A 22102-nucleotide genomic window follows, 5' to 3' on the forward strand; every position below is an offset into this window, starting at 1 on the left:
GCAAAGCCCTCCTTTAGTGAAACAGCAACCTTGCCTCCCTCTCTTCTCTTTTGGTATCACTCCTTCACTCTTTAAGGAGTAGCAAATCCTCCTTCTGAGAATGGATCTCATCTCCCCAGAGTTGGCAAAAGCAGAATGAAAGTTGTCCAGAGAGGAAGGAACAGATTTAGGCCTCAGGATGGTCAAGCCACAATGCATATTCTACTGGGTGTTTTTCCAGCTACCAAGTTGCCCTTAGGTAGGTAGGTACATCTTACACTTCTTCCTACTTTCAAATCTCTTACATGCTTTCTCAGGGAGTCTGACTTGTCCTATCTTTAAGGACCAAGGAGAGAATTAGCTCACCAGAACCTGAAAGCTGCTACTCAATATTGAGTTTTCTCCAACAAGGCACATAGTATAAACAAGAGACTACCCTGTCAGGGTTAAAAAAACCCCGCAAACTAAAATAAAACAAGTCATATGTACCAAAGTTACCTAAGTTTCTCCCTACTGTTTGCCTTTCCTATTGCACATGCCATCTGTTTTGATCAAACTGTCTCACATTTCCACTAGGTATTCCACTACCATGAAAGGTCCTGTAAAAGGAGAGAGCATCCTCTCAAGAGCTCCATTAAGTCTGAAATTGTTTCTTGCCTCCTTTTGCTAAGCAGCTTTGAGACCAATTCCAGAAGTAGGAGAACACCTCTCCTGCAACTTTTGCATTTTCCTTCACTTTTTACTACTTACAGCAAATTGATATATCAGCAGTTTAGCATGATTGCACCTAAACCACTCATTTTATTTTTAGTGACTGAGGATATGGGTAAGGCTTGTATTTCCCTTGTGCTCCTGGATGGCCATTTCAGCATCCTGGACACAATATTCCATCATTTTCTTTTCAGATGCAGAATCAAGCATTAAGAGCCCTTCCTCCCCACAGAATGTCTTCTCTAGCTAACGCAAACTCATCTCATGCTTTGAGAAACATTTTGCATTAATGCTGGCACTGCGTCTTTTAGTTATTCATTAAAATGTACCACTATTTGCAGACCTGCTATTAGGTGCAAAAAGTTTAAGTCTGCTTGGAAGAGGATATTGAAGGTGAAGCACTTCAATCATTTCTTTAAATTGCTCGTTTTAAACTATGCTGAAGACCTTGTTAGCGTACAGAAGGCTACAGCTCTCTTATCAAGTTCAAGACTGCCTTTCAATCACTTAAGGCAGAACAGATTAATCACCCTCCTTTTGGGGGAATGGGATTCAAAGATAAACAGACTGCTAGTGAAAGAAACTGATGTGGAAGAGCTGTTGTTAGTAGACTTAGAGCAAGGGCTTAAGTAACCATCACTACATTTCAATGACAATGCCATTAAAAGCATCTTGCTTGCAGAATCAAATTTAGCATTCTGCTCCTCTCCTTTAAAAGACACATTTAATCTCTGGAAGTCCAAAAGACACAGATTTTCAGCACTTTCCGAGATGAGCAAGAATCCTGTCTTGCTCATTCTCCACCATGTTTGTTTCATTTTGAAGGAATAATCTTTTAATGACTTAATACCATTCAGTCTCCTCTTCCCTACTATTCCCATTTCATTTCAAGCTGTGACAGCTCTATCTGTGCCCCTTCCCACCTGCTGCCCCACTCCATGGGCTGTCAAGGCATCTGAGCCTGGGCCTCCAATCCCACAAGATTTTAAGCTTAGGGATTTTAGCAGCATCCAGAAAGAGTTGTAATCTGGACTCCTGCAGAACAGTTACTATCCCTTTGCCTCTTTTTGAGGGCATAGGATGCTTGCTACTGCCAGCTGCCACCAGCCTTCCAGGCATGCTGATCTGACCCCCTATGTTGCCTCCTGAAGTATTCCCAATAGTTTGGGAACCTCTCCAAAGCTACATCTTTGCAAGCTTTCAAATTTAGCTTCCAGAGGACCATGAGAGCTAAAACAAATAAGCGGTTTCCTACAAAGTGAGTGCTACACTTAAAAAAAAAAATCCACATTACTTGGACATGCCTGTAGAAGAATAACCAATATCTGCAAGGCAAGCAAAATTCCTCCCTCTGTCTTCCCCATGCTCCATGTCCTCACATCTGCAGGACTATCCATTCACTCCTTTACCTCACTGTTTCTGCTTAATCTTCCTGGCAGCAAATGACTGCTCCTACAGCCCCTCAAGAGAGGTATCTGAAACTAAACTAGACCTAGCATCCTCTCTCAGATGGCCTCTGGGACAACTTCAAAGTACCATGAGGAGAGTTAAGAGCCGTATCACTCTCAAATTAACTGGAGAAAAATTGATTCCCTGTGCTACAGCCAGCATCCTGGTAAAAACTCACCTGAATGGTGACCCATCACAATGGAGCCCTCTTGACAGCTCTCCTCTTAGTAAGATCAAACCCTTACAGCCAGCAGAGGAACAACTACAATGCAGCGTTCAAGCTCCAAGCTGCAGCCCAGAGCCACAGTGCACAACAAACAACACAGTACAGCTTGCAGCAAGACCCTTCTTTGCAAGTTTACATGAACATTTAAAAATAAATTCCACAGACATCCTAAATCAAGTACATTCTTACGGAGAAATTCAGTCACCCATTTCCATTATTGATCATCATGACTAATCACAGTAATAAGTTTAAAACAAGGGGGGGAACACCCAAATGTACCTCATGACTAAGGTTTTGTCTGCATTTTCTATTTCAGGACTACCCACATCTCAACCTTGCTCCTGTCCCAAACATCCCTTAAGGCTCTGCTGCCCAGCTAGCCACTCCTTACCTTCCTTAATCACACACTTACCAGACTTCCTCCCCACACTTAACAGCATTTCCACAGTGCTTTTGTTTACCTCTTTCAGAAGCGTGGGTCTCAGTTAAACCTTTGTTTAATATTAAAGGCCTTTTCAAATATTTAGTATTAAATTAATTTGAATCCAACTGGGGAGGAACAAGAAGGGTATGCCTGTTTAGCAAAATACTATTCCAGACAAGCAAAAGACACTGAATAAAGATCTTTAAAAAGATCAACCCAGAAATTCTTCCTTAAACTGAAAAGAAGCAGCACACAGATGAGAAATTTTGTATACTGGACAACTTGTGGTTGAATCACAGGCAAAGGACACCAAGACCTTGATAACAACATTTCAACCCCAAGTATTTGTTTTCTACTGCTATAACACTCCATGAGATAACTTGCATAGGCAATTTTCCACAAATCTGTTATACAAAAGTGTACGCTCTGAATAATGAACTGACATATTAGAGGTTATTAACATCTCCTGGCAACAAACTCTCCTCAGAAACTGAGAAATCCCAAAGGACAAGCCTAGCTAACCAGGGGGGCATGTCAGGAAAGCTAAACCCACCACCTATCTGAAGTACTTATCACAACAACATTCCTGTAAAAAAATTCCACAACACACGATTCCAACACAAGCTGTCACCCAGAAAATGCTGGTAATGATGACACAAATAGATGAAAGACTACTGGTTAATTGAGTGTTTAAATTGGTCATTCTGTCTCCTGTGACCTGTATCAAAAGCCCTCCTTAAAAGTCCAGGAGTTAAACTCATATAGATATTATGTCAGATTGGCTATGTTAGAATGTTTATGTTTTAAACAGTAATTATATGTATTAAAATCTCAGTAGCTACAGGCAATGCATCTGATCTTTACTGCAGCTTCCACAGCAGATTAATTACATGAATTCAGTTAACATACACAAGGTTAAAACTTCCATCACTCCAAAACACAACCCTGGAAAGTACGTGCAGCCTCTTGATCTCCTCACAGTCCTGATATCAGCACCAAGAGGACAGGACTTCCTAAGAGGATGGGACTGTTGACAGTACTAACCTAAGACATCAACCTGTACTGCCCAGCAGCCACAAGCCTGCCCAGGTCAGTGCTCTCCCTCTGCAGGATGTGTTACTTTGCTGTTCTCCATGTGGAAGACACCAGATGGGTCCCTGCTCCCAAGGGTTAGGAATATGACAGAGAGGGATGCTGAGCTACCCCCTGCTCTTTCTTAGTGATCCCAGATCACAGTCCAGGTGCACTGTTAGCAAGGTACAGAGGAGGTTTAGCTGCTATGGGTTGCTAGACCTAATCTCCAAGGCTGCTCCCAGCAGGTCTGCTCTGTGTCACAGCCATAGTTTACCTGGTTTTTTTGCACCTGCACATCCCTTGATTCTCTACAAACTAATGAACTCTGCAAAGTGCCTCATTCACCATGTACCTTGCCACAGTTAATAGCAAGCCACCTTGTTTGAGAGCATTTGGAAAGAAGACAGCTTGGCAGAGACTTGTCTCATGGGTTATTTCCCAGATTCCCGAAACCGGGGGGGAAGGGGAAGAAAGCTGCTTATCTTCTTTCTCCCTATTCTCCAAATGCAAAGGTGTCTTTCTTGTGTCCCCTTGAGAAGACTGAATCCACAGGCTCTTTTCACCACTGCTGCTTCTGCACAGCCACTACCTGGCCCAGGGAATATTTCTTCTACAACCACAACAGTACCACAGTTGCCTTCAGCCAGTTTCCAAATAAAAAGAGAAAAAGCTCACCTTCCTTGCACAATGGATGGACACGTTAATTTTAAGAATTCATACTCAATTGTCATGCCAGCAGCAACTCAAAACAGAAGCTTTGATCAGCTAACATGGAAAAAAAGATTTGTTTGTGGAAGATTCCTCCTTCCATAGAGAGTAAGAAAGACTCTTTCATTCCACCATCAACAAATTACAAATCGGCTTGCCACTCTCGAAAGCACTGTACCAATCCAAGTGTTCCCACAATACAATCCCAGAACATCTGCATCTTTGTAGTGTTGAAGTAATGAGTTTGACACACTCAGCTGAGTCTGCCATACTGAACAAGTTTCCTCTCCATCAACATTGCACGCTGCTGTTTTGCAGATCTGAACAGTCAGCTTCCCCAGATAAGGCAGCTCCTTCCTAGAAACGGAAGACAGAGCTGCCTTATCTCAGGAAAAGGAAGATAAAAGGTCACTCTTCACTAAGCGGCAAAGTTCTCACCTTGAAAGCTTTGCCCCTTGATTGGCATGGAACAACCAAGGTCATGGAACTTTTAATCAGACGCCTGCATAATTACTAAATCGTTATTAATTATATCAGAGAGCCAAGACCTCAGAGGAAAGGCAAAGCAAACAAAAAGCCCAATGAAGCCTCCTCTGTTGTTGGAAAAAATTGGTAATTAGAAGTCATGAGTGCACCAAAGAGCGAGGGAACAGCATCACAGTCACTGTTCAGGACTCAGGAGTGACTTGCATACAAAACAGCAGGCTTGTCTCCCCAGGGAAATTACAGGGTACTGCGTTCCAAAGCAGCGAGTAGGAGGGAAAAAAAAAAAAAGAAGCAGGGAAAGAACCACTCCTGTTTTATCAATAGCTTTATTTGCCCCACAGACAGGGACAGCACTGCCAACCAGTCCCAAGTTTGAGAGTTGCTTTCCACATGTTTCTGGCAGCTCTAGAAAGCCGCCTCCCAGCCTTATATCATGAAGGGTTCCCATAATGAGAAGTGCACAAAAGAGTGAGACCTTGTGTTCAGCCTAATCCAGCCTAAACACACTCCTGGTCCTTGCCCAGGAGCCCTTGCCCAAACAAAGACTATTCCAATGAAAAGCCTTTATTTTCCTCAATGACCTGACTCAGCCTTAGGGAATACCCTTTCCCCAGAGGCTGCCCTTCAAAGTATCACTATCAAAAATCAAAGAACTTCAATCTGCCCTTAAAAACCCAAAAAACTCAAAAGAAGAATGCCATGGTCCTGCTCACACCATAATAGATCAAACCAGGTAGTCATGATCCCCACTGAAACCAAAGCAAGTGCTTTTGCTAATCAGGCTGAGAGAAGATAAATGCTGATCTGTTTCTATACCAGTGATACTATATGCCATCTCAGGGCACTGAGATATCAAAGATGGCATCGGATGATAAAAGGCACCATGCTATCTACCATCATTTGCAGGCAAACACAATAATCTCTCTGATCTGCTATACAGGTAGTCTTATAGATCCAGTCCTAAAGATGATCACATGCAAGAGGTGGCAAGTCTGGGCAGAATCCCTGAAGAGATCAGTTTAGATGGATTATGAGACTGTGGCGAGAAGAACAACAGACACTCTCATGTGCTCAGCCCTCCCAACGTACAAAAAGAGAAGCGCAAAACACCAGAAGCCCAAACAGAACATTTTGTAAGTCCCAGAGATCAGAACAAAGAGACATTTTCTACTCCGCTGCTCCAAGTACAATGACTCAAAAAGACGTATCTTCAAGATACTCTAAATAAGAAAGTCTCTCATTTAAAACATGAGCAAGAAGGAATAAAGGATAACTGCAGCAGAAGCAGTAATGCAATTTGTGGGAGTCTGCCACTGAATAAAAAATTAATAACAACCAACCTCTGGCTAACTGCAGCCATTTCATTATGCTTAACTTTGACAGACCCGAATCCAATAAACTTTTATTGAAGTGCATCTGGTCCTTCTTTATCCCTTTTCTGAACTTCCATTGCTTGCCAATGCAATGCCCTTTCACTGCTGAAACCTTATCACAGCACTGTTTCCTGTTGCTGAATGCTAAGCCCCCAATCCCCATGTGACAGCACTGTACCTGTTGAAGATATCGCCCGACACCTTTTGCAGATACTGAAGTGCATCTGCCACCTGCTGAACAGCCTCCTCCCTGCGTAAGTCCGGTTGGATCAGGGGGACTGAGTATGCCTGCCCTTCCAAAAAGTGCTTCTGGGCTACTGTAGCCATTGTGCCTAAAGGAAAGAGCAAATAGGTCATTATAGTAAACATACTTCCATTTTATCATAGCTTTTATTCAGGGGCTTCCACTCTCTGCTCCCCTAATTATTTCAGGAAAGTGTTTGCAATGGAATCGGTGAGCTGAGGAGAAAGGCACAAATAGGAAGGTTGATATATTGGATTTTTAATAAATGCAAGGCAGCTACAGTGAGGTGGGAGTCTCTTGCTTACCTGAATGCTCTTGGGAACCATAATTTTATTTTTAGCATGATACTTAACAAAACTTTGCTCAGTACTGTGCTGAAGACAAAGACCACACTTTGGAGCAAAGTCAGTTCCGGGCAGCGATAAGACTCGTCAGAAGTCACCGTGTCCCCTCCCTCCCATCCTCATATTCCAGATGGATATATTTCAGGTCATTCAACCCTATTAGCAAAATGCAGTATTTCATCTTACACTTCTGCTCCAAGAAACACAACCACCGCTCCCTTCCAAGAACAGCAGCTATGAAATTACAAGGCATGCATGTGCACACATGCCCTTGTTCCAAGTAGGTTAATGAGAATTCTTCCCTTCTGAGACTCCCAGGAGCTGCTCATTGCTTCTGGTGACTGGATTTTTCCTTAGCGACTATCTTGAAAGAAGCCTCCTTATTTTAGGATCCTTTCACATATAAAACCTAAACTGTCGCTGAAATCTTTCAGTCATGTTCAACACATGCACCAGAGCAGTATGCACGCTCTTGGATGCAGCTGGGCCAATACCACTGCTGTATAGTTCAGCCAGGAGAAGGCTATGTATCACCCATGTTCCCATCCTGCCAGCCTTCCTCACCTCTCCCTCAGCAATTCCCAAAGAGTCTGCCTCCCATTTTTTTGCTCACAAAAATAACAAAAAAGTTCCCGGGACACAGGAGAGGGTATAGAGAAGAAATCCATTTCTCTGAGCACATTAGAAATTGTAAACTCACAAATACATTACTATTAGGACAGCCTGATTAATGAACAGAGTAGAGTGTCCATAGTTTTCCAACCCAAACTCTGCCGCTAGGCCTATACAACTCCCTTCCAATTTGTCTTCTCCGTGTGCCTTCCTCATTCAGACTGTAAAAAAACACAGTCTACAGCTGCTCATTACAGGGTTTCATCACACAGAGTGCTATACATCCGTGTAAGAAAATATTCATTAAGCTGAAGAGAAGCAAAACAAAGGAGGATCAAAAAGTAAGGCATCAGAAACAGACAGAGATATCTCAGGACACAACGCATTTCCTCCATGGTACCTGGAGGTCTGCAGGAGCTAGTCCAGGGAGCACTGCTGTGTGCAAACTGTATTCCAGCCTGTACAGCGGAGCAGGCTGAGAATAACAGAGAAACACAGTCTATACTGGAGAAATTCACAAAACAAGAGCCTGAAGAGATAGTTACAGCATAAAACAACTGTTTAATAGGTGAAAATTAGAGGGGTCTTCACACATTCTTTAAATTCCCTATCTTGCTTCACAAAATGAAAAGATATCAGATTAGACTTGCCTGCAGCTATTCCCATACATTTAAGAAACACCATCCACCCTCTCCAAATTTGTCCTTTCTGATCCTACCACAGCAGGTTAGGAAAGACTTTCTGTAAATGTGATATGGCTGTTGTTTTGGTTTTTTTGGGGGGAGGGTAGGGTTGGTTGGGGTTGGGGTTTTTTTTTGGCGGGGTGGGGGGGGAGGTTGTTTAATAATGAATCATATGAGAGGTAAAAGAAGGAGGAAACCTAGGAGCCTTTCCGCAGATAACAAATTTGCAAAATCAAGCCCAGCCATCAGAAGACATGGCTCTGCTGCAGGAAGCTTAGACCTAGTCTGTTTCACTTCATGCATCACCGGCAGCCAGACTCTGTATGCACATTCTTTAGAAGCAATGTTTGCACACTGATTAGTCTTCTTGACTGGGCCTATTCAGCAGGCAGGAAATTATTATTTAGAGTTGTAAAGCATACAAGTTAATCTGAGAGGAGTACAGCTAATTTTGAGATGGCATTTTTTGATCTGCTGACCACAACCAAGCTTGAACCCTTTTGCTTTCAAATCTACTATTTGACTGACAACGCAGAACAAAGGGACCAGATAACACAGTGAGCGCGCAGTTATGAGATACTTTGGCTCCAGCAGCAAAACACGTTTACAATCCCCGCTGCCACTGGTCACAACTCTTCTGTTGCATCAATGTTGATGATGCTTGGGATGCCTATTCTTAACTCAGATCAGTTCAATGACCCCATTTAGCACAGCCAGATAAACAGCTGTAATTGTCCAGTCATGAAACAGAGTGGGAAGCAGGGGCAGGAAGGGACTTCTTAAACTTGCTTCGCTATCAAAACCATTACCGTGTAATGGTAATCCTGCCCACAGGATGAGAAGGCCAAGCTTTTCACCTCTTGAGGCCAGATGAGATTATACAGCCCCAGTATGATTTCCCAGACTCTCACCAATCCTAATTTTCTTAGTGACCTTTCTAAAGCCAAGCTCAGTTCAGCTGCTGACAGACAGATGCTCACACTCAGATGCAGCACTCCCCTAGCTACTACCAAACTGTTTCTTTCCTCGCACTCAGAAGCTGCAGACTGTTCTTCAGGACCCACTGCTCCCCTGCAAAGAGAGGAGCACACAGTAGTGGGGCAAAGCAGGAAAAGCCCCAGGTGCTCCTGTCACAGGTTCGGCTGTCAGTAAACTTCAGTTTCACAGGTTCTCAACCCAGCCTCTCACACAAGCTCCAGATTCTCACCTTTCCTAAAAAAACACATTAGAGAAATGTGGTAGACTCTGTGGGAACTGCTATCAGAGACAGATACAAGAGACAATTCTTTCTGTGCAAGGTAAAAATTAGAGATTTATAGCAAGAAAGAGGAACAACAGGAACAGCCTTCTGAATTACTAGACTCGGGCAAAATCCCATGCTACAGCTCCTATTTATTACCTCTTGTGACCAAATTAACTGGAGAAACAAGCCAGTTTTACAAATACTTTGAGTAAAGACCTGACCACATGCTTAGAATAAAAGCAGAATTGCTTCCCATAACAGACATGGACTGCAGGAACAAGGAAGATTTTAGTAGGGAAAATTCAAAATATTCCCAGCAAAAGTCAGGAAGGAAAGCAAAGACTGAATGTCACTCAGCAAGAATGACTTTTCCTTTATCTCAACCTCCAGTGCACTGAGAAGGAAGCAGCACATTTCCTTGCCATGCTCCATTACCAGAATTAGGCATTACATAAAAACAAAGTGCTGCAGATTAGAAATATCTCAGCTCTCCCGCCCTGCCCAATGGATACCAAGCCTTCACATAACATACACACCAAAGGTGCAAATAAACTGTTCGTATCTTACACATGGAAGTGACTTCCACAAAGCAACAAACTGGTTCCAGTACCACTCCAGAATCTTAAAGAGGGAGCTGGCGTGTTTCAGCAGAAAGCACAGCATCCCGGAATTATGACGGCTGACATGAAATACTCAGATGCTACAGTGAGAAAGGAGCATATAAAACCCAAAGCAAGTATGATTCAGAAAAGCAGATGTCAGATCACCCAAGAGATTTAATCACTAGTGGCGTGACCACCTCTGGATCACACAAGGCAGAAGAAAGAGCAATATGGCTCTTTTTTTCTGATCAAAGAGGGTCTGGAAAAGAGTTGCAGAAGCTAGGGGCTCCAGCCACTCTTTATTCAATTTTTTTTCCTGTCAATTTTCATGATCAAGACAAATGTGCTCAGGTGTCATACAATAACCTCATTTGCCTTATTAAATTGCAAACAAAGAGAAAAAGGTTGTTTTCTCACTATACCACCTGCTTACGAGTGCTATATCCTGATTTGGAAGTTCTGACTAGAGCTAGCAACTGCTCAGATTTGCACTTTTGCCTTAAGCTGTCTATGCCTTTATCCTCAAGCAAGCTGGTACAAAGCTCGTCAGGGCTGGTGGCTATCCCTCTGCACCCAAAGCTGTTCTCTCCCTCTCAGTTCCAACATTCACACTAGCAAAAGCTGAGTGAAACAACAGCAGTGGGAAATGCAACATCAGCCTCCACCAGACTGTCTCACTTTTCCAAAAGGCTTACACCAGGACAGATACAGGCTGAGCACTCCAGGGTTTTCAGGTATCTGGAACCAGCAATTGGTTATACTGTTCAATCATCACAGGCAAGTCTGATATTCTGATGGCTATGTAGAGATTTGCAGCTCCAAACCCAGAGAAGGAAGTATACTAAGTCACTGCTCTGGATAGGTAGAGAAACACTCCACCTACTTTGCTCACCTCTTGGGTTACTTCCCCCTAGACCCAAGAATAAAACTCCTCATGTCAAGGCTAAGCCCAAGAGGACTTGTTACAGAGCAAACAGAGTCTGTAAAATAAGCAACGCTCCTCTAAGCTCATTAGAAAATACTGCTCTATGGAGGACCGATCACCGAGATGATTATCTACAAACAAAAAAACCCCCACAACCTTAAAAATATCTTAATTTTTCAAGGGAACGTAAACAAAGGCAATATTAAAAAAATAATTTGGCTGCCCTCAACACAGGCAGAGACTGTAAAGCTATATACAAGCACTTACCAGATGCATGCTTTGTTATGAAAATAAAGGGAGAATAAAGCAAGCCACCAACAATACTTGCTTCCTTAACATGCTTCAAGGGATTAAAAAAAGGGGGTTCAGGGGAGAAGAGGGCTTCAATACTTTGAAAAAAATCAGTGTGTATTCTTCAAAGATACAAGGGCTGCTTCAGCAATTACTGTGCTGCTGCTGCTTCTGTAACTGCACTGGAAAGGCAGCATGAACTAAAGTCCTTTAATTCCCACATGCAGTAACATCTCCAAGAAGAAGTGACAGGCTGTCTCTAGCCCTATGTCTCTCCTTTGTAGGACCCTAATAAAAGATCAGTGCCTTGTAGCCACCTGCAAGGATGCAGAGACCAGCAATATGCAATAAAACACAAGTCTGCATATCCCTCACCACATACCACTACACTACTACCACCAGGCTGGTTCCACAGTGGGAACAGACCAAGTCACAAAAGAACTACAAGTTAAGATTAAACACACTCAAAAGATGGAGTAGAGACAGGCTTTGGGCATAGCTTATCACAAGGTGCTGTCTGCTCTGACAGAGGAAAGTCACAAGCCTAACTTGGTTCACAGTGACAAGTCATCCCAAATTCCTCGCTGACAGTAATTTCTTACACATAATACCTTCTACCATGTTTACCTGGACAAACGTTGTCCCATCCTGGCTGACAATAACAGGCCTCTGTTATTCTCACTTTCCTCTGCTCCAATCTAGCCTACTATGTCAGCACATTGCTCGCAATACCTAAATGTGGCTTTTAGAGATCACAAAGCTCCCAGCTTCTACAATGTCTGTTGTGTGTCTCATCACAAACTTCTACTACTGTACACTTAACTACAGTACTCTACTTAATATACTACTACATCATCCTCATTCTCTACTTTCTGCACAGGCTCCCCACCAAATTTCAAATCATGATCAAATCTGCTGGCATATACAAGTCATACCTTGGTTGTACTAGAAGCTTGCCTAGAGGCCATTCCAACAAAGTATCAGAATGAACTCCTCCAAGGAAAAAATAAAAAAACAAAGACAATTTTATCACCTTGACCTCCACAGATAAAGCACAATCCTGTGAGTTTACCAGCTGCAAAGCCAGGGAACCGTATTTAAAAGAGAGACTTAAAATATTAGAAAAGCAAAACGTGTCATTGCATATGCTCCTCCTGTTAAGGGACAGGATAAGGCAGTGTGTGCACATGCACTCACACAGATGTAGACACACAACTGAAATGAAAGCTAGAAGTTGCTTACTCTCTGGTGGTAAAAGCAGCACAAGAGCCTAGATGCAAGTCCTATTTTATTGTGCAGCAAATGATCATTCTGCCCTGTGTTGACATCCACTGGTGGGGTTGAAATTTAGTCCTCCAGCAGAACACACAATGGGTAACTATCCTGGGTAGCACAGCAAGAAGTATTTCTAGCAGTGAGACGAGAGGTTCACCACAGTCCCTGTGCTAAGCCAACTTTACCTTTTTTGAGGGGGGCAGGGAGGGGAAGGGAGGAGGAGAGAAGCACTTTGATAAGTTAAGAGGATGAAAAGTCTATTTATATTTTTTAATTAACCGTGTTCTACAGTGTTATTAAGCAGCAATCAAAGATGCAGATAGTACTGATTTGATTGGCAAGAGGTGCACTGTGCTGAATATTAAGGAACTTTGCCCCTATAAATAGGTCTAATCACCATCTGAAGGCTGGAAGGCAATGATGAAAGAAAGCATTAATAAGACCATAATTAGGCCCTGTAGCAGGCTGTACTCCACCAGGGTGCTCACGTTACTAGACGTCTCTTATAGTAGCATCCTCAAACTCTGTTGCAGACATCACTGCTTTGGGTCTCAAGACTTCTAGTAGCTATTTTAGACAAAGCTATGAAGAGCGGGGTTTCTCCATCTTTGGAGGGTCTGGCATCGGTTAGGATTTTCTTTCCCAGTACCACTTCTGGAGCAAGACAGCTCTCCGTTCCAGCTGTCCCACCCTGCCCACTCTCAATGAGTGAATTAAACTGGGCAGCTGGAGCTCCCCAGGCACAGAGACTGGCCAGGGGTGCAGGAAAGTGAGAAGCTTTAGAAGCTGTCACTCTCCCTCCCCCCCAGAGCAGCAGGAGCACATCATGGCCACATCTACATCACAAAGTTAACTTAGCCACGGCTGTAAAAGCCATTTCTGCTCCTCTGCTCCAGCTTTAGAAAGAGAGATACTTACTCAATCTCATTAACCTCATACTTTCAGCCTGTCCTTACAGTATAGCATTACCTCAGAAGAGCAACAACCAAAAAAATTCCGTGTAGAAAATGAATCCTACAAGGCACCTCCTGCTACATGCCGATACTTCCAAAAGTCGCTCATTGATACGGGACTGCGTGAACAGCCAAGATCTTCTCAAAAGGAGTCAGCCTCCCACATCACACCACAGCCCTGCAGAAACAGCAGAGCACTGAGGAGCCTGACCTGATGATACTCAGCAGGACTCAAGGGCTCGCACTGCATTTCACACACTGCACATCCTGGCCTTGTGGGCCAATATTCTGCTTGCAAATGGCAGGAGTGGATTCCATCACTGAAGCAGTCTCACCTCATCTGTCCTAGCAGCAGCTGTGGGAAAAGGAAAAGCTTTTTCTGCTGCACTGGTAGACAGCCACTAACTACCCAGTGATATAACACCACTCAGTTCTCCATATCCAAATGGTGTGGAATTACTGGCAGTTACCATATACACAGTATCTCACACATCTGGGTACCACAAGAACATCATGTTGCACCATGATGTCAGCTACAGTGCTAGCTGCCTTTTTGTTAGCTGAATCTACATACTACTGATAGCCGCTTAATTCAACCTAGCATACCTTGGGATCTGCATGAAAGGTACCCAAGATCCATTCAATTTGAAATATATGTTTTGCTCAACCTACTGACTACCAACATTGTAATAGAAAAAGGTATTTGGGTAATGCTATGAAGATATCCACTTTTGGAAACAGCAAGACAGACTCTGGTATGAAGCTTGCATCCAAAACCCCAAAACTTTTTTTTTTTCAGTTAATTCCCTAAGCTGCAGAGGGAACACAATAAATAGGCTGCTTTGCAACAAAAGAGCAGCTTACTGACACAGTTTCTGTAAACTGGGTGCCTGATAGGAACATGTCTCCCTGGACCATGGGCTGTGTCAGAGAACAACAAACACCCATTGCTACTTATGTGTTTGTCCTATCCTGCTGTTTCCAGAACAAAAGGCTATCTGTTTGTGATCCTACCTGAGGACTCAGAGCTACCAAAGGAAATGCACTGGCCTGTCAAAAATCTCCTTCTGAAAGCATGAGCCCAGTATTTAACGCAGCCTCTCTCAAGAAGCCAGGGCCTGTTAACAGCTTTGGCTCAGACACATTGCTTTGAAAGAAACAGTAGGTATTGCAGCTACTAAAGACAGATGAAATCTATAAGCAATATGACATTAAGACATTATTGACAGGTAACTAAATGCACATGAACTGGAAGATTTGGTTTCCCACCAGCAGCATTGTCTCTTAAATCAAATAAGCATGGGCCTGAACCAATACCCATACCTGAACCAATGTCAAAAGACGTGGTGATCATTCTCAAATGGAGACCCTCCCTTTTCCTAAAAACTACTCAGAGCCACTCAGATTTGTTGGTTTGTCACATACTACACTGCCCTATTCCACTTAGGCTAAAGAGAAAGAATCAAAATTTGAGATCTCGGAGCCCAGCTTTACAATAGCATACGGCAACTCCCTGGCAAATTGCAAAATACCTGACATTTAAACATGGATCACATAAAATCAAATTATTTCAACTCTCCAGAAGACAGAATGCTATTACATTAAATTATTTTTTAAAGAGAATCTGAAAGGTAGAGACTTAAAAGAATTTAGAGGTGCACTTCAATCCTCTCAACTCCACAAGCTAAGATGGCCTCTAAGGCACTACTGTCTTCAAGACAACCTCTCCTCTCAACGCAGAGCTCTGCTTTGCGAAGCATAGACAGCAGCCCTCACTGCCATGAGGCACCGAGCTGCAGGCTGCATCACCTTGCTGAGAAAGTCCTGTCCTCTAAGCACAGGCTGAAATTGATTTCCTTCAGCTGGATACATAAAACTCATTTTGACAGACAGATGTTGATATCTAAAGTTAATCAGATAACCCACTCTGCAACTGTCACCTTTGGCTTTCGTCATTAATGGAGACAATCAGGAGCTCTAATGAACAACTGATCTGATTCTAAGGCAGCCATCTAAAACTGACCAAAAGCACTGTGCTAATTGCCTGCCTTCCCTTCCTCTCACTACTTATTATAAAAGAAGCCTAAGCAAATAGCTTAGCTACACCTACAATACAGACATCAAAAGTAATGCTGAGAATCCCAGGCCAAACATCCAGACACAGCTCTTCATTTGATTCCCTAAATGGGGGCACTTTGGTTTTGTATGCCTAAAGTACACAGAAGCCACTGGCTGTGCCAAAAGTCCCTTGGAAGGGCCATTTCCCTGCAGTAAGTTCTCTTAAATACTGGAGTTTCAAAAGCAGGCTAGCTGAAATGCTGCTGTAGAGCTTCCTCCAGAACATTTGGTTCAAAAAATGAGGAGCTGCTCAATCTTACTATCAGACCACCGCAACAAATACATACTTCCAAAAACATAGCACTTTCCTAAAACAAACAAACAAACAAACCCAGTTAATTTTTCCCTCTAATTTTCTGATGCAAAATCAGCTTCACTGTCCTGCAGAGTGACCTCAGTTGCAGATCTAACCATTGTCACATCTCGCTGCCATAAACCCTAACTAGCAATGTCCTCTTTTTCACCTCCACATTCAGTAGCCTCTGCTCCAAAGTTCTGGAGTTTTACAGCACCCATACCCCACATGCACTGTGCTACAACAGATCCTGAGATACTTAATGAAGTATTAAGTAAATCAAACTGGCAACCAAACCAGTTCCTGCCCATTTTATACATACAAAAGCAAAGGGAATGTGTGCATTTCTGTCAGATAACAGGAAGGGAACTGACTCACTATAAGGAAGTGTCTTCAAGTCTGTTCACATTCGCTAAAAGGAGTACCCCTACAGGGTGGCCTGGATGACAGGAGCTGAGAAAAAGATGGGTCAAAAGAATGACACCTGGTGAATCAATAACCCACTAAACAAACTGCTGGAAGGACTATTTTCTGGCAAAGGTTATCTTGTGAAGGGGTCTAAGCAGAGCTGATTAGCTACAGAAATTGCTTTTTGAGTGATAAAAATTATTCCCTTCAAGCTCAAACACCACAGCCATAGGAAACATCACAATTTCAGACATAATCCTCTTCTTCCTCTGCACACTATCTTTAATCTAAAAAAAAAATTATAAAAAAAATCTGCCTTGCTTTCAGGCTTATCTCAGTACTATTTTTCTCCAGCCCTCAATTTCTACCCTTCTCTTTTACTGCTCAGGCTGAGCGTGCAGTGACTATAGTTACCTGGTATTACCAGAACCCAGAAGCCAGACTGCAGAGTAGTTCCCAGGGATTATCTGCTTTCAGTTTTCTTGCCAATGAACTCTTGAGTTGAGAGAAGAGAACAGCACTTCTTATTTGAAGGAATGAAGATTAAAAACTCAGTTTAAATATCCAGAGTGATAGAAGAAGGGCAGATGCTAAGACTAGCAGCCTGTGCTGCTCTGGGAGTGCCTCAGGCATTTTTCTGCCCCAGGGCTCTTTGGAGGTGTGGCTATTTCCCCCTAGCCAAAGCATCCCAGGAATACAGAGCTATACCGAGCAGCCTTTACATCCCAGCTTTACTACTCAGACAAGACAAACATAATTAACTATCAGGAGAACTTATCAGCCCTTAGCCAACCCTCCTAAAAGGAAGTCTAAGTAAAGGACAGTTGACTGGAGCACCTCCGATTCCCTGGAAAACCAAAATGCAGAAAGCCTCTACAAGGACATGCCAAAGTCACTTTGCTTCCAGCCCTTGCCTCTGGCAAGAGCAGCCCTATCCGCTCCACTTCCTTTCACTGCTCAAGGAAGGCTCTGTATTTCAGAGAACTGGCAAGAAATAGGGACAATTTTAGCTTCTACCTCATCTACTCCAGGATAGGTCAATCCAGTCTGCAAATCACTGCCAGCAACACCCACTGCGCAACCTAAATGAAATAAATAGGTCATTGCAAGCCAACTTCTAGCTGACATTTGCTTGAATCACATGAAATGCCACAATCACAGCTGGCACTATCCCACACTCCTTGCTGGAAGCTGCACTGTAGAAGTGAGCAGAGTCAAGAATTCTCCCCAGGGATGAAAAGCCCCCTCTTCTGAAAGAGACTTCTGGGATAATCCAGGTGCTGTCCAACCACTCAACATTTGAACCACACCATTTAGAAAAAAAACAACAAAAAAAGAAGCCCTGTCACCACAGCAGGACTTCTGTTGATTACTAAAATAAATACTAACAATGATCACCACTGCTGGATATGGATTCACAATGTTCACTACATCCATCAGCAGCCTTTCTTCATGTGCACAGCTAGGTCTTGTAGCTCTGCGGTCTTTTTACTGTTGGCTGACTCATTCTTTATTTTGAACATAGAAAAAAATTAATACAATAAATGTATTTATCACAACAGCACTTGGGTTCACTTGCAAACACTGACAACATGTTTTGATTTGTCAAATAGTTACATGAGCACAGCTACCAGCGTGGGAGTGAGGAACATGCCCTTGTGCAATTTAAAAGGCAATCCATATTAAAACCGATTTGCTAGTACTCCAGGTAGCAAACTGTGCTGATGCACTGATGGACTGGAAGTTATGTTTTTTATAATCTGTGGTGTTCTTTGAATTAGCTGACAATTAATAGTAACCAGTCGGTACTTGGAATAGCACAAAACCCCCACAACTCTATTACAAGCCATTAGCTAACTTTCTGAGGAAAATTTATGTAACCCACATCTCAGAGTCCCCTGACCCTCTATCTTGGACACCTTTTTCTCTTTTTCGTGACTCCCTTTAGGCTGCAGCATCTAGCTGTCTATCCCTTCAGGGTACCTAACCTACATGGAGAGAAGACATGGCCCTTCCCAATCCCCAAAGCGCTACATTGAGCCCCAGTGTCCCATACGTCATCGCCAACCTGAGATTTCCATGCTCCACACCTGCCTGGCAGGTTTTCCAATCTATTTCACGGCTCAGCACTGAAGCACCTCGTAAGAAGCGTAGCAAGAGATTTTCTAAACCTGTTATCCCACCCAAACGGGTACTGCATGACCCTCGTTTCACATTACCAAGCCCTTCTTCCCAAGACCTGACGGGGTCCCCGATGCACAGCGCCTGTGGCCACCAGAAGCGTTTCACCGGAGGGTGACAGGCCGCAGACCCCGCGGCAGCCCCTCACAGGCGCTCACGGGGCCCTGCCAGTGCCTACTGCCCCGCTCGGGCCCAAGGGGAGCGAACCTCCCCGCGCCCCGGCTCCTCGCCGCCGAGTCCAGCCAAAGCTGTTCCCCTCCGCGCTGCGCCGCGGGGACGCCCTCCGCACCCGGCCCTCCTCGGCGCCCTCCGCCAGCACCGCCGACCCCCGGTGGCCCCGCGGGGCCGGCCAGGCCGCACCGAGCCCGCCGCGGGCACCGGGCACAGAACCGAGGGGCGGGGGGGGGGGGCGGGCGGGCGGGGGAGGAGGGCCCGGCCCCGCCCCCCGCGGCCACGCCGAGCCCAGCGCGCGCTCCCTGCCGCGCCGCGCGCCCCTCACCTGCCGCGAACCAGCCACGCCCCGGCGCCGAGCAGGAAGCGGCGCCCTGTACCGCTTCCGCCCCTAGTTGTTCGTCACTTCCGCCCGGTTAGGGCGTATGCCTCTCTGGGCAAGCCCCTGGGCCGAGCCGGGGGACGGGGTTGCGCATGCGCGCGGTAGAGGGTGGGGCGCGGGGCGTGAGGCGCTCTCCGGCGGCGGGGAGCGTCGGCCATGTTGTGGGCGTGCAGCCGCCTGCCCTCTTCTCTGGCCCCGGCGCTGTTGGGCCAGGCGTTGTGTCGTCTGCCCCGCCTGAACCCCGTCGCGGCACTGCCACCCTCCCTCCCTTGTGCCCCAGCCTCTGTGCTGGCCTGGGCCCCAGGTGGCCTGCCAGGCCAGCCCGAGGTGGTGGGCAGCAGGAGCTGGCGGTCTGCCAGCCCCGTGACAGGGCACAGGCAGCCGAGGGACCCCGCCGAGGCCACTCGGAGCATTGCTGGGTGCTTTGCGAGGGAGGTGATGGGCCTCCGGCATGCCTCCGCAGATGGCTGCCCCATCGGAGCACTGCGGTTCAGCGAGCAGTACCCCACCGCAAAGAGAAGGAGGTATTGGCATGGCTCTCGGCCTGGTCCCTGCCCACGTGTTGCATAGTCATGGGTTGAGAGAAAATCCCACAGATGTTGTTTTTTTGTTGCCACGCTCAGCCCTGCTTCTGTGCCTGGCTGCTTTTCTGTTTCCACATATCTGGTACAGAGCACGGCAAGCAAAAGGGGGAATCTCTGACTCATACACTTGCTTGTTTTCTCTCCAGTGCTCATGTTTAGAGTTTGACAATTTAAAAACTGACTTTATAAAATGGTGATTTTTTTTTTTTAAACTATGTTCTACTAGTTTGTTCTTGTGTCGCTTTTATACTCCCGTTTATGCACGCATTCAAGCAACCAAGCTCTTCCAGCACAAATACACATGAAAATTGAATTTCAAGAGTGCATCTGTAAATACTAAAACCACATTTTAAAGGGGTGTGTGCTACGCATGACGAGGTATTTGCATGCTCATCCACTTTAGGATCAGAAACAATTCCTCAAGATTTATTTAAACAGTTACAACTTAACACTATTTGAATAGCAAATACCAGTTTTTGAATGCACACAGGGAACGTTTGTGATTGATACGTAGCATTAAATACAGTGCACAAGGAAAAAAAATGAGGCAAGCCTCTTCAAACAGTGAATGCACTTGAAGACATCAGGACCTGCTCGTGCATATTCAACTCAGGGAAAAAGGGTAAATCTGTTACATAAATTACCTGTTGCAGATTCTTTGCTCAGTTCCACTCCTTTGCAAGGGGAAGCGCAGACTGAAGCAGGGGAACAGTGTTAGACCCAGTGGAGTTGTGAAGGAGATCAGGAGCCAGCAGCAGCAGCTTCCCCATTTCAGAGCCTGCAGGAGGGTGCAGTGCTTGCCCCTGTGGTGTTTTAATGATGGGCCTGATAAGACCCATCGGTATGGGGAGCGTAAGGGCACAAGGCCTAAGAGCTAAGGACCAGGGTAAGAGCTCCTGAAAGTCTCTGTAAGGGAAGAAGGTTATGAGGAATGGAAAATCCTGCCAAAAACTCCAAGCAGACAAAAAAGCAGATCTAGCTGAGTCTGAGCAAGGAGCGTGTGTGTGGGTGTCAGGTCCTGTCAAAAACAAAATAGGGAAGCGGATGTAAGAAGCAACAATCCAATCTATTCTGATCCATTTTTATTTATATACTGCTGATGGAAAGGCCTCCAAATGCTTTCTGCTGCTTGGATAAAAATCCAATTCAATGCATTTATAAAATTCAAGAGAAGGCAAGAGTTGATGGCAGACTGACGCAGCCCCTTCCCATGTCTCCCTCCCAGCCACCCTGAAGAAGAGGAGCCAGCAGGTTTGCAAAATCGATCTTTAAAAGGCAAAAAAGAGAGCTAACGCAGAGAGAGAAGGGGAAGACTGACTCTTTGGCCGGGCGGGCAGAGAGGCCATGGCACAGCAGGGATACAGGGAGCACCACGTGAGAAGCTATAGCAGGGTAGCAGTGGACTGGACAAAGCACCAGGAAGACGCTGGTAGCAGGTGAGAAGCTGTAAATTGTAGTGAACTCCTGTGTAACCTTGTCATGTATCAAACTGCGCAGACAAGACCTATCTAACGGGGCACAAGTAGGTGTTAATAACAGCACAGAAAGAGTCTGGAGGCAAATCAGGAGAGCAGCTGCTTAGCACAGTGTTTAATTCAACTACAGGGGCACTAGTCTCCGGCCGGCTGCACGTCTCAGCCCACACAACTGGCTGGTGGAGACCGAGCAACACCATTCCCAGCCAGTGGAATAATGGACACAATTTCTTCTCTCTCCAGAACAATGTTTACTGGCTACATTTCATAACCTTTCACTGGCTCATTTTCAGTGGTCCTGAGGACATGATCCTCTTACATCCAGCAAGGGCTGCTCTCGGGGAGCCGACTGGCACCTGCGGCTGCCAAGTTCGCTCTGCCACTGCTTTGCATTGGCAAGTTCCAGCCAACAAAGATGAAACCACACACAGCATTTTTCTCCCCTAACAAAAGGAGCACTACTACCTACTGTTGCCCAGGTACAGAAAGATGTAGACAGAGGTCCTTCCTCCCATGCAGTGAGTAAGACATGTTTTTTCATAGGGTGCAAAAAGCAGTGCCTCGTGGTGTGCCAAGTCATGCATGACAGCATAGCAGAGGCTTCGCAGTTAGGAAACGTGCAAACTGCTGGTTTGGAAAATGCCTTCTGGCTTTCCCAGAGCCATTGCCCAAGTCGATACCAACAGGAAACACTAGTTGGGGGGGGCTGCAGAGAGAACCAGCTTATGCATGGTGGCACTGCTGCTGTCAGTCACTTTGTTCTGCAGTGGCAAGATAGTGACCTGGACCCCCCCTCAGTCAGAACCTGCTTTTGCCCTTGGCCCGCTGAATAAATGAAGCCAGATGTTTCCAGCGGTCTTCTTGCAGGCTGCACAGAGGCTTTGCA

General features: G+C 45.0%; 1 protein-coding gene across 6 annotated transcripts in view; it reads right to left on the minus strand.

Annotated features, from left to right (window-relative positions):
• Positions 1-19199, minus strand: part of WASHC1 (WASH complex subunit 1) — a 45199-nt gene extending 26000 nt beyond the window's left edge. The window contains exons 1-5 of one of the 6 annotated variants that reach the window (XM_072872832.1): positions 18643-18991; positions 17813-17931; positions 17441-17505; positions 16838-16918; positions 6609-6762 (exon numbers count right to left, since the gene is read on the minus strand). In XM_072872832.1, coding sequence (XP_072728933.1) covers positions 6609-6757 — 149 coding nt within the window. In that variant the 5' untranslated portion in view covers positions 6758-6762; positions 16838-16918; positions 17441-17505; positions 17813-17931; positions 18643-18991. Of the gene's footprint in view, positions 1-6608; positions 6803-16837; positions 16919-17440; positions 17506-17812; positions 17932-18642; positions 18992-19103 lie in introns of those variants that run through there. The other 5 variants (XM_072872839.1, XM_072872858.1, XM_072872866.1 and 2 more) reach the window with 5 other exon arrangements.
• Positions 19200-22102: the final 2903 nt, after the last annotated feature.

This window comes from Ciconia boyciana, chromosome 1, assembly GCF_034638445.1.
Source record: "Ciconia boyciana chromosome 1, ASM3463844v1, whole genome shotgun sequence".
Taxonomy (NCBI): domain Eukaryota; kingdom Metazoa; phylum Chordata; class Aves; order Ciconiiformes; family Ciconiidae; genus Ciconia; species Ciconia boyciana.